The sequence below is a fragment of the Podarcis pityusensis genome (assembly GCF_964106645.2).
Source record: "Podarcis pityusensis genome assembly, chromosome: 1".
NCBI classification, from domain to species: domain Eukaryota; kingdom Metazoa; phylum Chordata; class Lepidosauria; order Squamata; family Lacertidae; genus Podarcis; species Podarcis pityusensis.
In genome coordinates this window covers 126863624-126877788 of record NC_138028.1, presented here as the reverse complement: position 1 = coordinate 126877788, position 14165 = coordinate 126863624, and the positions used below count along the sequence as shown (strand labels likewise).

The 14165-nt window shown below is 43.9% G+C and overlaps 1 protein-coding gene across 2 annotated transcripts in view; it reads right to left on the bottom strand.

Moving 5' to 3' along the window:
* Positions 1–14165, bottom strand: part of PLCL1 (phospholipase C like 1 (inactive)) — a 188441-nt gene that overhangs the window by 33217 nt on the left and 141059 nt on the right. Inside the window, exons 1-2 of one of the 2 annotated variants that reach the window (XM_081015809.1) lie at positions 5561–6115; positions 1007–3478 (exon numbers count right to left, since the gene is read on the bottom strand). In XM_081015809.1, coding sequence (XP_080871935.1) covers positions 1007–3478; positions 5561–6070 — 2982 coding nt within the window. In that variant the 5' untranslated portion in view covers positions 6071–6115. Of the gene's footprint in view, positions 1–1006; positions 3479–5560; positions 6116–14165 lie in introns of those variants that run through there. The other variant, XM_081015810.1, reaches the window with a different exon arrangement.

The following is a 14165-nucleotide window of genomic DNA, read 5'->3' as shown; positions in this document are numbered from 1 at the left end:
CTGCATAGATAAAGGTAAAAGGACCCCTGACCATTAGGTCCAGTGGTGACTGACTCTGGGGATGCGGCGCTCATCTCGCTTTATTGGCTGAGGGAGCCGGCGTACAGCTTCCAGGTCATGTGGCCAGCATGACTAAGCAGCTTCTGGCGAACCAGAGCAGCACACGGAAACGCTGTTTACCTTCCCGCCGGAGCGGTACCTATTAATCTACTTACACTTTGACGTGCTTTCGAACTGCTAGGTTGGCAGGAGCAGGGACCGAGCAACAGGAGCTCACCCCATCACGGGGATTCGAACTGCCGACCTTCTGATCGGCAAGCCCTAGGCTCTGTGGTTTAACCCACAGCGCCACCCACGTCCCTAATTACTGCATACACATATGCATTTGTTTGCACTTGCATCTGGTTTCTTCAATCCTTCTTCGGGGGGGGGGGGACGGCAGCGAAGAGAAGGTCATAGAAATCTGGCATTTATGTGTACAGATGCACGGCCTGAGTCACAGATGATGACAGTATGTGCAGTGGGGGCAGGCATGCAATCTGACTGCCTTGCCACCTCCGGAAGATCCCTCTTGAAGCAACCTTCCTCAATCTGCTGTCCTACAGATGTTTCAGCTACAACTCCCTTCAACCTCAACAAGCATGGCCAACAATCAGGGATGGTGGGAGCTGTAGTAGACCAAAAGGCTGTTGAAGAGGAATCCAGAAGAACAAGGATAGCATGGTAGAAGTTGGGAACTTCAGGTTACAAGAGATGCAGAGGACATCCTAACGTAAGGTTCAGCTCATTGTCACTTGAGAGGTAGGGTCTTGGGGTCTGTGCATTCAACAACACCGAAAGAATACAATTTAAGTGAGCTACAACATTATTTACTAATGGGGTGTTGCATCATTTGCGATAAGATCCCCCCATTATGAAAATATCATTAGCAGTTCTTTTGACTTAAATTGTTGGCTAAATCAAGTTCTAAAAGAAATGAAAAGAATGAAATGGTACGTTTCATTACCTGCATATTTTCCCGCATGTCAGTTGCCTCTCTTAATGGATGTATCGCTGGTTTGAAGATGTCATCTACAATCTTAAGACTTGTGTTCCGCAGCATGGTATAGTCTCTTGTTTTCATCCCTATTCTGGCGGTCAGGCTGCGTTTATGGGCCTTCCCTCCACCGCTTCGGTTAGTTATTGCAATGTGCACAAAAAGCGTAACATGCTCCATAAGGTCTCCAACAAAGGAGCGCAAAGGTATGTGCCGATAGCCTGGCTGTATACATTCTAGGGGGATAGCGCATTGGCCTATGAACTCATCTCCAATGTAATCATCATCCAGCACAACAAAACGGATCATTGCAAGCTCTGGTAGGTTTATCTCAAACTCAAAGCTCTCGTCAAAAATGGGGTTGTCACTGTTTTGCTGAACGGTTTTAGTTCTCTGTTCTGTACAGTCTGCAGGAATGCCATGGACTTCTAGGAACACATAAGGGTCTATGACATCCCCCTTGGCACAGGCTCCTTTTGGCTTTGGAAAGTTCTGCCCACTGATGATTTTGACATGCAGAACTTGAGGAGAGGCCCCTGGAACTATGCCCTTTGTATTCGCACTGAAATACGAAACTTCTTCTCTCATAACAGAAGGTCGAAGAACATAACCGCATCCTCCGTTTTGCAGAAACCAACCAGTATGTAAATCCATCATCGGCCCTGGCGTTTGATAATTCATGGCCACTATCTGGCAACCACAGTTCCAAAAATCCTGCGGATTTAAGTTGCTGGAATCTATTCTCATGGCACTAGGGTATATTCGAGACAGAAATTTCTTATTGTAATTTACAAAGTTCTCCGGACACTCATTTGCAATTCTGCTAGCATCTGCTTCGCTAAAGGAACAGATTTCCCAGTAATTCTGACTTTTCATTGAGTGCTCAAAATCTTTGAATCTGACAGCTCTGCATACAGACACCAGGTCAGACAGCTCCTTGCATAACCAAGTCATCTTGGGCGTCTCCACAGACACTTCAGACATTCTTCGAGATATTTCAGCTTCTTCGTCTTCATCACTGACTTCTCCCTCTAATAAATCCTCACCATCAGGAAGTTTCTTCCCTTTGATTATAATCTTCATTTTCAGTTTCTCTGGAGATGGAAGGTAGGCTTCTGACTGCGGTGGCATATCAGTATAGAGCCTGTTTTTAAAAATCTTCTTCATCTGTTCAACCATAACCTTCTGCTGCTGTATGGAGCAGTAGTTTCCCAAGCAAAGAATAAGAGGGTACTGTGATGAAACAAAGGCAAATTTGTTGATCACCTCAATGACACACTGAAAAGATAGAGGTGACGTCATGCTGTTACGATTGCAGATGATGGGCTCCTTATCTGGACCATCACACACATCCAGTTCAATACATCGACAGCTCATCTTCAGTGCCCTGACATAGCCATTAATATCAGCTGGCCCTCGCACCTGGTCTTCTATTAGGTAAGTATTGTGAGATGAATTGATATAGTAATGTGATAAAGGCTGGGTCATATCTTGGACAACATTTTTATGTGCAGGGTCAAAAATATCACATTCCGGGGACAGCAAATACTGAGTAAATCCATCAATTGCCAGAAAACCCTGCAACCGCCCTTCCTCCGAAAATTCATACCTTTGAATAATATCAAGACACATTTCTTCAGTTGCTTGTGCCACCCCTTGCTCAGCTTCTAAAAAAAGCACGAGGTCATTGACATCTAAGTATTCTTTGTTTTTAGATATTTGCACCAGCAAAAAATAAACTTCGGGTCTAGTGCAAAGCTCAATGTATGCTTCACAAAATTCCTCTTTCGTTACACGGGTCGTTAGCTTCTCTTTGCTTCTCTGTATTTCCTTAAATTTTAACCTGATCTTTGACTCCTTTAAGGCAGGGTTCAGCCGCTTTATTAATTCTACAGCTGTGTCTTCCAACATGATCCCATTACCATCGACATCTGCGGCTTCAAACACAGACTTTAGCCATGCAAAACGTGGAGTGTCCTGGCTACCTTCTATCAAATCCAGGCACTGTTTGGCACGGGAAACCAGGTACCTCAAACCTGACACCCAAATGTTGGTCACGTCTGCTGAATTGGCAACGAGATCCAGTGACTCATAATTCTCCCCATGAATTATAGAGAAGGCACAGTCTTCGGAAATTTGATCTGCTAGCCCATTGTTTCTGAATGTTTCTGTGTTTTTCCCTAACCGGACCTCTTTCACAGCGGAAATTTCGAGTTTGGCCTTGTCAGGATCTTTCTTAGATGGTTCCCAGCGAAGCGCTTGTGAGTCAGTGTCCAGGGTAAAAAAACGATTATAAATACGGGAGTTTGGCCGGACTTTCTTCAGTTCACAACCAGCCTGCATGAAGCTGATGCAGTCGTTGGCGCTGCTTATTTTCTTTTCCGATGGCATGCTGCTGAAGGACACTGTTTTCTTGCGTCCACATTTTTGATTTGCAGGATCCTGCAACACAATTTAAAAAACAAAACACAATTAATGCCCTTCAGATCAAATGGTAGGTAGAGAAATGACATGTTAAGTATAATGGTCATTACCACACTCAACAAGTGACTTGACTAAATAACATTCATCCATTAAACTACATATGGGCTGGTATAAACTATTTTGCAAGAGGTGAATGACAAGATGATCCTTTACCCCTCAACAGAAGCTCATATAGGATTGCCATACGTCCGGATTTTCCTGAATACAACTGGAATACTGCAGTCAGCAGCAGTGCCTGGGCAGAAACTGGGAAAATGTCCGGTAAAATCCAGACATATGACAACCCATGTTGGCAGTGCCATTTTTGCAGTATTTCCTTAAAAATAGCTCAAATATGGCAATTTTACTGAAAAAGCTCAACAACTTTGGGCAAAACCAAAAGAAGCTCAACAACTTTGGCAGAAAAAAGAAAAGCTCAACAACTTTTCTGTCCAGATTCACTGTTTGAAATATAGCAACCCTAGTCTGGCACATGCTCCTACTTCAACACTGGCAATTGGACAGTGTTTTTCACCACACTTGAGGGCAGAGAACTGGTTTGAGGGATGTGTGCAGAACACACACAGCCCAGCGCTTTTAACACCTTGATATTACTCTCCCTACACTCTTCACATTTTCTGCCTCAAATAGCTACCTCACTCTGTCCAACAGGAGGGCCGGCTGTGGCATGGTTGCCATCAAGTACATAAAAAACAAAGAGTCTTGGGGCAATTTAAAGACTCACAGATTTTTTTGTAGCATAACTATCAGCACAACAGCAATCAAAGGGGCAGAGTTAAATAAAGGTGATCAAGACAAAAACCAACATTATCAGTCCACTTTAATTCTGCTCTGCATCCTGAAGGATGAACAAAAGAAAACCACAAAATTATAACCCCTGTCTAAAAAGCTGGTTCACATTTGTTATATGACATATATATATATTCTCATTTCTGTGGCCCAGCCACAATCCATTCTACACAAAAGTTTGCCTATACCAGTGCTTTTTTTCGGGGGGGGGGATGCAGGGATACGCATACCCCCAAACATTTTGTGAATCTTTGTACTTTTGTTCATTTACTGTATTTATTTTTCCTGATTTAAACTATAAAATGGTGATTTTCTTGAGTCAAAATGAGAGTACTCCTAAACATTTTTTTAGAGAAAAAAGCACTGGTCCATACCACTGCTGACCCACAACTCTAATCTCCATCGACATGCAAAGCATTTTTTTTTTAAGTTACAAGGATTTTTAAATAAAAGTGAAATCAGAGCAATTCTACTGAACTAACCAACAATAATAGAAAGTAAGAGTAAAGAGAGTCCAGTTGTCATTTCAAAATCCAGTAATGTGGGCGTCAATGACCCACAACAAATTCCCCCTTGAAACACACAATGGCCCCCATTAAATATGACTATTCTATGTAGGCACTGGATAGCATATAAGTCTATTGTGAAAGACTAGGCAAGTCCCGGCTTTAGAACTCATCTATTAACAGTCTCTGAGTAACAGAGTTTTGAGAATGCTCAGCAGATATGGAACCCTTAGAGGTAGTGGTTTGCCTGAAAATGTTGCTGGACTCCCAACTCCCATCAACCGTAGCACATGGCCAATGGTCAGGGAGGATAGGGGCTGCAGCTCCAAAACACCTGGAGGCTTACAATCCTGCTCCCCCAATGTAAAATCTTCCCACTTTCAAACGGTTAACCAGAAAATAAACACCTGAGAAATGTTAAAGCATTGTGAGAATCCACTGACTTTGACACAGGAGTTTCACTATGTGTCAACAAGGCCTCAGACAGAATGGCACAGGCAGATTAGAGAAGGAAAGAGAGAACCAGTCAGTGCGAGTAAAATGAATGCGTAGAAGTACACACAGAGCTTGAAGACCTAAGTATGAATGAGACAGAAAGAGCAGAGGCAAACAGGAACAGATCCAAGGGGCAAAGCAACGGTGTGCTCAAACTCCAGGTCTTCTCACTCCACTCATCGATTCCCTTACGCGCATCCTGAGCCCATATACTCATTCCTGTTTCCCAACTCCTCAATTCCTGTCTTGCCTCTTTCTCCAGTGATACGCCTTCAGCAGGAAGAGTCAGGAATTGTGACGGTGTGTTTCCGTACGTGTAAGGAACGGTCAAAAATTGTGACGAAGTGCCTCCATACGAGGCAGCAGAAGCAGCCAAAGATTGTGTCGCTGAGCCTCCAGGTGGGGTAGGAGTGGCAACGGGCTGTGGCAGTGAGTCCTGAGATTGGGTATGAGCAGTCACGAACTGTGAGGATGCGCCTCCAGATGAGGCAGGAACAGCCACAGACTGCGTCAATGAGTTCTGAGATTGGCTGCAAGCAGCTACAGACTGTGAGGACGAGCCTCCAGATGGGGGAAGAACAGCTACAGACAGGGATGATGTGGCTCCAGACAGGGTAGTAGCAGCTATAGACTGTGATGATGTGCCTTCAGCCACAGACTGCGACGATGGACCCTCGGATGGGGTAGAAGAGTCCACAGATTGTGATGATGAGCTGCTAGAATGGATACAAGCAGTCAACGCTTTCAGAGGACTCAACATTTAAGCACCTTGCTGTTGTGTTCCCTGGCAACCTGGGTAGGCAAAATGGCGTATCTGCCTTGCCTTCCTATTGGTCAGAACTTAAGGCCAGCCAATCAAGAACAAAAAGAACACTCGGTACCCAGCCAGAAGCTGATAGAATTCATGACTGCAGCTTTAATGCAGCTAGGTAATTTGTTTAAAGGGACGCGGGTGGCGCTGTGGGTTAAACCACAGAGCCTAGGACTTGCCGATCAGAAGGTCGGCAGTTCGAATCCCCGCGACAGGGTGAGCTCCCATTGCTTGGTCCCTGCTCCTGCCAACCTAGCAGTTCGAAAGCACATCAAAGTGCAAGTAGATAAATAGGTACCACTCCGGCGGGAAGGTAAACGGCGTTTCCGTGCGCTGCTCTGGTTCGCCAGAAGCGGCTTAGTCATGCTGGCCACATGACCGGGAAGCTGTACACCGGCTCCCTCGGCCAATAAAGCAAGATGAGCGCTGCAACCCCAGAGTCGGCCATGACTGGACCTAATGGTCAGGGGTCCCTTTACCTTTACCTAATTTGTTTAAATATTTGTAACCCACACTTCAGCACCTTGCGGGCACCCCTCAAGATAATTTTCAAAACCCAGTTAACTAAACAGAGTGCCAAACCGAAGACTAGAATTGGATTTTATCCTAGACTGTACATTCTAGTGGAAAGAATTCTGACTTAGTAGATTCTGAGATGAAACTAGATAAATGTTTAAAATACAGAGAATGCCCTGCCCTGCCCACTTTGGCTACTATTGAGGAAGGGAGCACTATTTGGAATCAGAGAACAGACATCATTATCCTCCACCCTTTCATTTGTAATTTGAGCACTGAATTAGAGGAAATTAGGAGACTGTGAATGAATGGATGTGAATGTGAAAGGATCTTCCTTTTAAAATACATGGAACTGGTGTATAATGGCTTCACTAACCCATACCAGACAGAACTTTTGCATCTGAATTCTGAATTAATTGGCGCTTCCAAATCATCTTTACAGGTAGTCCCATGTAAAATTCATTACAGTAGCCCAATCATATTGTAGCTAGAGGAAGTCCTGGTCTCAAGACCTTTTCTAATGTGACAAATGCTGTATTTGTTTCAACACACCTCATCTTCTTTTCAGCTCACAATCAAGTCCAATGGTAATCATGAAGACATTCTTTAAAAGTGTGTCCATATGTCCTACTCTACAGAGGATGGCCATCTATTTGGAGAGCCTTCCAGTCCAAGTCCTAAAGCGGAAACAGGGAAGGGAAAACAGGGGCCTTGAAGTTGCCTATTAACAGTTAGCACCCGGAACTGTGCTAACTATGCAGGCACCTGTTAACAGTGCAGGCACCTGGTTACAGTTTCCTTCACTATGGTGAGATGTATTGTATTTCTATTTAATTTTTAGCAATTATTTCCATATGCAAATTTTATGCAAGCCTGTGCTCTCCTTTGTCCTTTTATTGGTGATGAATGTAATACAGGAACAAAAAAAATAAACAACTTTACTGTGAAAATAGTTGGCATGATTCTCTATTTTTGGACCAAAACATCTATTTAAAATATCAAATATTGGATAAAGGCATAACAATTTGGGAGCTTTAATTAAAAAATAATAATAATTCTGTCCTAGCTGCTTGAGCAAATCAAAACCTTAAGATTGCTCTTTCACACCCTCTATTTGTAAATATTGGTATCTCCCTTGGATAGTGAAATATTAGAATGATCTGTAGTACATTCAGGACAAAATTGTAGGCTTCAAGTACCACTTAAACCTCCACACCTGGTGGGAAGGGGGCAAGGGGAGGTGAAGGAGGGGAGGAGATAATGTGTTTGGCTATATGCCAAAATGACGTAATTAAAAATATCACTACAAAATAAAAAGTAAAAAAATCCCAAACCACACTTTACTTTGCATTCCCTCTTTTCTGCTCATTCTCTCCACATGCAGTCAGCATTCTGTGGCGACTGAGCATGCCCAGTTCTCATTAGGCTTGAGTGTGGGTGATGACATTTTGGGAACATAAGCAACAGCACTCACAGCTGAACGTCGTAAATAATGGGAATGAAGCGGTGCCCACCGAGAAGACTCTTCAATACTGCTCTGCATCTACGCTCTTAGGAAACAAACAACAACATTCATTTCTATTATTCTAGATCAGGCAAGGGGAACTTTTGGCCCTCCAGATGCAGCTGTACTACAATTCCCATCACCCCGGTCACTGGCCGTGCTTGCTGGACTGGTGAGAGTTTAGTACAGCAACATCTGGAGCACCAAAAGTTCCTCTAAATGATGAGGCCAATGTCATTATGTTCTATTTTCACCCTCCCATGTATTTGTGATTCGAGGACCCGATCCCCGCTTGAGGAATGAAGGCACGTGGACACAGTATATTAGGTTAATGGGCAAGAAAAGGCCACAGCTTTATTGATTACAGCATGTGAGAAGGTATTGGCTTAGGCATTGGACCACAGCAAATTTGACTCCATCCACTCGGAGAGGGGTGAGTCTGATGAGGGGTTAACCACCAGTAGGGGGAACCTGTTGATGCCAATACAACTATAAGCTCTCCCCTGATGTCACCGAGGGTCGTGCCATGGCCCCCCGCTGCACAGGGCATTGGACAGGATCCACGACTGCCAGATTCCTTTAACGGAATACCCATAAGTGAAGGGGTAGGCGATGGCCACACCTTGCCCTTCCATACACCAACAACACATTCCAATGCCTAACCACCAAATACCAAGAAACTTGTGATGATTGCTACGAGGTAGGCAAAGAAAACCAAGAGGCCGGTGCCAATTTGCCAATTGGAAAAAATTCCTACCAGGCCGCCTGGGCAACCAGGGCGACCAACCATGGGTCCACAGCAAGGTCGAGCAAGAAGCTACGCCCTAAAGGGAGTGGTGGGTGGGTGACTCGTGGAAAATCTGAAGCGCAATGGTGGGGAGAGCTGGCGCGGCCGCATTTGAGCGGCTAAACCATGCCCCCCGCGGTGGCACCCAATTGGGTGCCCAACTGGGAGGCGTAGCGCGCCAGCGATGATGAGAGGGCAGGGGGCAGAATGCCCCCTGCGTGACGCGGGAATCATCTCCCGCTCACAATCCCTCCCCTCCGGAAGGAGAGGCTTTCTCAACACAATGTTATACGTTGTGTAGATGAACTCTGATATAAGGTGCCATCCACAGCTCACACAGTTGCCCGAGAGGGAAGTAAAGAAGAGGCAGAATCACCAAGCAGTCTGGAAAAAGCAAAACAAACCAAAAACAGACTTCTAAGCTTCCAGTACTTAAAAAGGTCTCCTGCTACAGTATCAATGGATATTTTTACAGCGAGATAATTTGCTTCACCCATCAATCTGTTACAGCTCAATGACAATTAGGATTAAAATAAGGAGAAAGCCAATTAAACCAGTACATTAGGTCAACCCTACCATTATGCCTACAGCTCAGAGACACATTTTATTTGTTCCAAGATTTTCATATTGTAATTTATCGCAACGCTAATACAAAAGTCTAGATGCCAAGTATAATTGAATGCAGCTGATTATAGGGTGGCTCTCAAAGATCCTTTCAACACATGGTTTAAATGTAAGCCCTTGAAGAAGTTCTGCTGCCACAACAATTTCCAGTAAAAATACAGAATAAATTCAAGAATTTTTCCCTCTGAGTTTCTATCAGCTTACAACATGAAGAGAAACTTACAGGTATGGATCTCCGCTTCAAATATACAATGCAATGTGCCTAAAGAAATAAAAATCTCATAGAACTCTAAGGAACTTCATTCCAGGTAAATCAGTACAGTGGGACCTCGGTTTACGAACTTAATCTGTTCCTGAAGTCCATTCTTAAACCAAAACCGTTCTTAAATCAAGGTGCGCTTTCCCTAATGAGGCCTCCCACCACCAGTGCCCTTCCACCGTTTGGTTTCCGTTTGTAGACCGAGGTAAAGTTTGCAAACCGGGACACTACTTCTGGTTTTGGGGGGAGTTCGTAAACCAAATCGTTCGTAAACAGGACTGTTCTTAAACCGAGGTACCACTGTATAGGATTGCAGCATTGGACACATTTCAGTCTCTTGACTTTAGTGAACATAGGAGTCAAACCATTGCTCCAGCTAACTCTGTAATGTCTGCACTGGGTAGCCGCGACTCTCCAGGGTTTCAAAAAGGTGTCCCTCCCTACCCTACCTAGAGATGCTGGAGGTTGAACTTGAGACCTTCTATATGCTCAGCATTGAGCTACGGTCACTTTCCTTCAAGGAAACCTGTAAACAGAAGGGACCATCTTAGAAGAGGCATCCCGCGTTCTCTCCTTCGCAGCAGAGAACACCTCTTTTAAGGAATACATGGCCTCTTGCTGCGGTAGCACTCCATGGAGGCCGGATCTGCCACCACCTCAGAAACCCCCCTCCCCATGCCACCTCTACAGCAGTCTCTTGGTGAATAGGAAGCACTGCTAGCCTTCTTCCACCCCTGGGGAGGAAACACGAGGGCTGCCTTTTAGGGTCTCCTGGGCTCTGCCCCCGCCCAGCATGATTCAGAGTGGGCCCCTTTTCCCTCTGAAACAGCCTTTCATTCCCACTTCACCCATTGGGTAAGTCTGATTTGATTCCTCTACCTGCCCCGCTACTGTTCCAGATGTAGATCTTTATTTTCCTCTTGTTCCAGATATACAGGTGAAACTCAGAAAATTAGAATATCGTGGAAAATTTCATTTCAGTAATTCAACTTAAAAGGTGAAACTAATATATGATAGACTCGTGACATGCAAAGCGAGATATGTCAAGCCTTTATTTGTTATAATTATGATGATTATGGCGTACAGCTGATGAAAACTGAAATAAATGAACTTTTCCACCATATTCTAATTTTCTGAGTTTCACCTGTAGGTCTTCATCCACCCCTTCTTCCCTGGCCAGGGGGTGGGGACATTTGTGGTTCACCCTAGGTGCTAAAATGTCTTGGGCCATCCCTCCTGTAGTGGCCTTTCAATAAACCACCAAGCCCTCTATTCCGTGACTTTTTAATATGGGGTGAACTGCATTGCTTTAACTATTGCTGTTTACAAGAGCAATCCTAAAGGGGTGAGAGAAAGAGAATCTGATTTGGATCTACTGCCACTTCCTAAGTCCTTCTGGGTTCACACTTGCAGGGAAATAAGGGGGGGGAGCTTTTTCAGGATTTACTCTTTTTTCCTTCCTGTTTGCCGGTGGGTGGGCAAGGAGGTCCAGATAAAGTTATGATTTTGCATCTAGTGGAACCAAAGCTTCCCCTGACTTCTGGCAGCAGAGCAGCAACAGCAGGAGAGGTTTCTGCCTCCAGAATGAGGCATAAGGTAACTTTTCCCCTTTTGTGCCAGTTACTAACACATTACAACATGATGCACATTGATTAAATCATGGCATCAAAAGCAATCGTGATGAAAATTGCCCACTGGTAGACCTGTAAGGGAGAGTGGGAAAGGGGCTAAAAACTGTAGCGAGTTATAGCCTGAACCAGGTCTGGAGACTGCAAATAGGCGAAGGATAAATGACTCGTTTGTTGCTGCTGCTCAATACAAAAGAACAAGTCATTTGGAACCCTGACATCTGGGGAGTATTTCAAATGGGAAATTTTGTAAGCAGATCGGTCTTTTAAAAATTCATTTTGCTAATGCAACATAGGTCTCCTACAGATTCCTCAGCACTTTTATCAGTGATGATAAAGCAATGACTCAGCGCCCCATTAAATGTTACCCTAGCTGTGTGAAGAGGCCCCTCTTCAGCTCCGGCGTGACAGGGTCAGCATTTAATGAACACAAAGTAAATGTGTGGAGAGTCGTATGCAGGGAATCCCAGCTGTGGAAGAAGCACCCTGCCCAGAAGGAGAGAGGAGGAAGACTGTTGGGAAGACCCTTAGCCCCCCACCCCTGTTGGATCATTTAAAAGTTGATCCAGACTTACAGGACCTGCTTACAAACAAATGGCTCTCATGCGGTGGGGCAGAGATGGCAAACATGGTTCCCTCCAGATGTTTTTGGAGAGTCAGGGATGATGGGAACTGCAGTCCAGCAACATCTGAAAGGCACCATGCTGCCTACTCCTGAGACCCTGGCAGACATGGTTTGGTTTCATCATACCATCAGCTCTCTTACAATGGCAATTATCTATGGATTGCATTTTCTGATATATAGATATATAGATATGACAAATTAGACAATATCACTCAGATTTTTGTATGGGCTGCCACTGACTTTGATGGGCATCTTTCAATTAAGATTGTGTTCATGAATATGAAGAAACGCTTCAACACATTCAGCTGACATCAAATGTTACATTAGTAGGTCCTGACACATTACTGTTTATAATGCAAAAGTTTAGGACATTGCCACTTAATCTTCCTTTCTTTTCTTCCTTCCTTCCTTCCTTCTCTCTCTCTCTCTCTCTCTGTGTGTGTGTGCGCATGCATGAACGCACATACACTCACTATCTGATCGTTACATAGTAGTCTAGCATTTGACCTGTCCACACCTTTCTTCTGGCTGGGAGTTTGCTGGGTTAATTTTTAAATAATAGTAGTAGTAATAATAATAATTTTAAGAATAGGCTTAACACTGCAGCTTGTGCAGACATTCAGCATGGCTACAGTAGCTGATGGCTAAGTATCTTAACAACATAACTTTCCTGATTGAACTTAAATCAAATGGGGCTGATATGGGTGAATAACCCACATTTGAGAGGGTGACAACTTACAAAATTTCTAAAAAAGAGGAAAAGCTTCACTAGAAAAGAGACCAAAAGAAGACACTAATTTGCTTCTTTCCTTTTTATAAAATAAATGCAGATACTAATTTATATATATTGCTGCAAATTTATAAATCCTGACTATTGAAACAGAAATCCAAGACCATTCACCAAAGTGGTAAAGGCTGTAGTTGGGTTGCCTGTGTGCCTGTTCAATCTACTGTCCAGGTATGAAAATGTTGGCAGGCACCTTCAAGGCCTCTCTTGCTCTCCTTTCTTGGGGTTCTTCATCTCTAAAGCAGACTTGGACTTGACGGCCCTTCAGATACCAGATGCCTCCAAAAGCAGGGTGCCTTCAAAGAGAAGATGTTCTCTGGCAGGTCTTCATACAGACAACTGTCCTCTGTAACCTAAGGATGCATGGCAACCCTAGGTGTAGTGATTATGTTGTAATATAATAGGTCTATAATGTTCTCAGAAATCCATTAAACTTCCCCCATCCCCACTCAGAATGCCTATTTCCTATCCAGTTTATTGCTGCTATTAGAATTAATGTGATGTCAATTTCTCTGAAACCGATACATAAATTCACGCCAGTCCAATCTGCAAGTGTAATTCCAGTCCACTTTCATTTACCTCGCCAAATGATGTCAGATTTTAATTAAAACGCTTTAGCTGAAAATTAAATGTCAGCAGTGATGCAGAGTTGCCGTTAAAGGGGTGTATCAAATAAGTAGCAGACATTTTAAAAAGAAGCAAAGAAGGCAGCACATGGCTAAAAATAATGATAATGGAGCAACGGAGGAACACAGTGTGTGAAAGAGAAGGATATAAGAAGGGTAATCATGGGCTTTTATACAGTATCTGGTCTCCTTGGTGAGATGAACATGAAGAAAAGGAACAAGCGGGACACATTACTAGGGTTTCAGGCAAGTAAACATTCCCAGCTCTACCTGGAGAGGAAACAAAGGCCAGTAAGACGACAAAACCATCTGTAAAAGCAACTCACTTGTCCATATATACAATGGTAATTGGGACAAAGGATGGCTTCAAGCATTATAGATATTGTAGGTGGGTGATCAGCACATTGTCATTCCTTGATTCCAACCAGGTAATGTCTGAAGGATGATTCACACAGCAAGCACTGTCCTAGATAACGATGATACTCAGACAACAACAATACCCACACAGTTTTATGCGGACAGGAAGTTGTATTTTCCCAGCAAGAAAAGATCATTGTTTGAGTGTGGCTGGGCACATTCAATGTGTGCAGCATTATCTTGAGGGGAAACATCTGGATCATGCTCAATAGCACAGTAAGAACTGCATTGATTATTGCAGGAGGGGTGCTTTTTCTAGAAATAGCCCCTT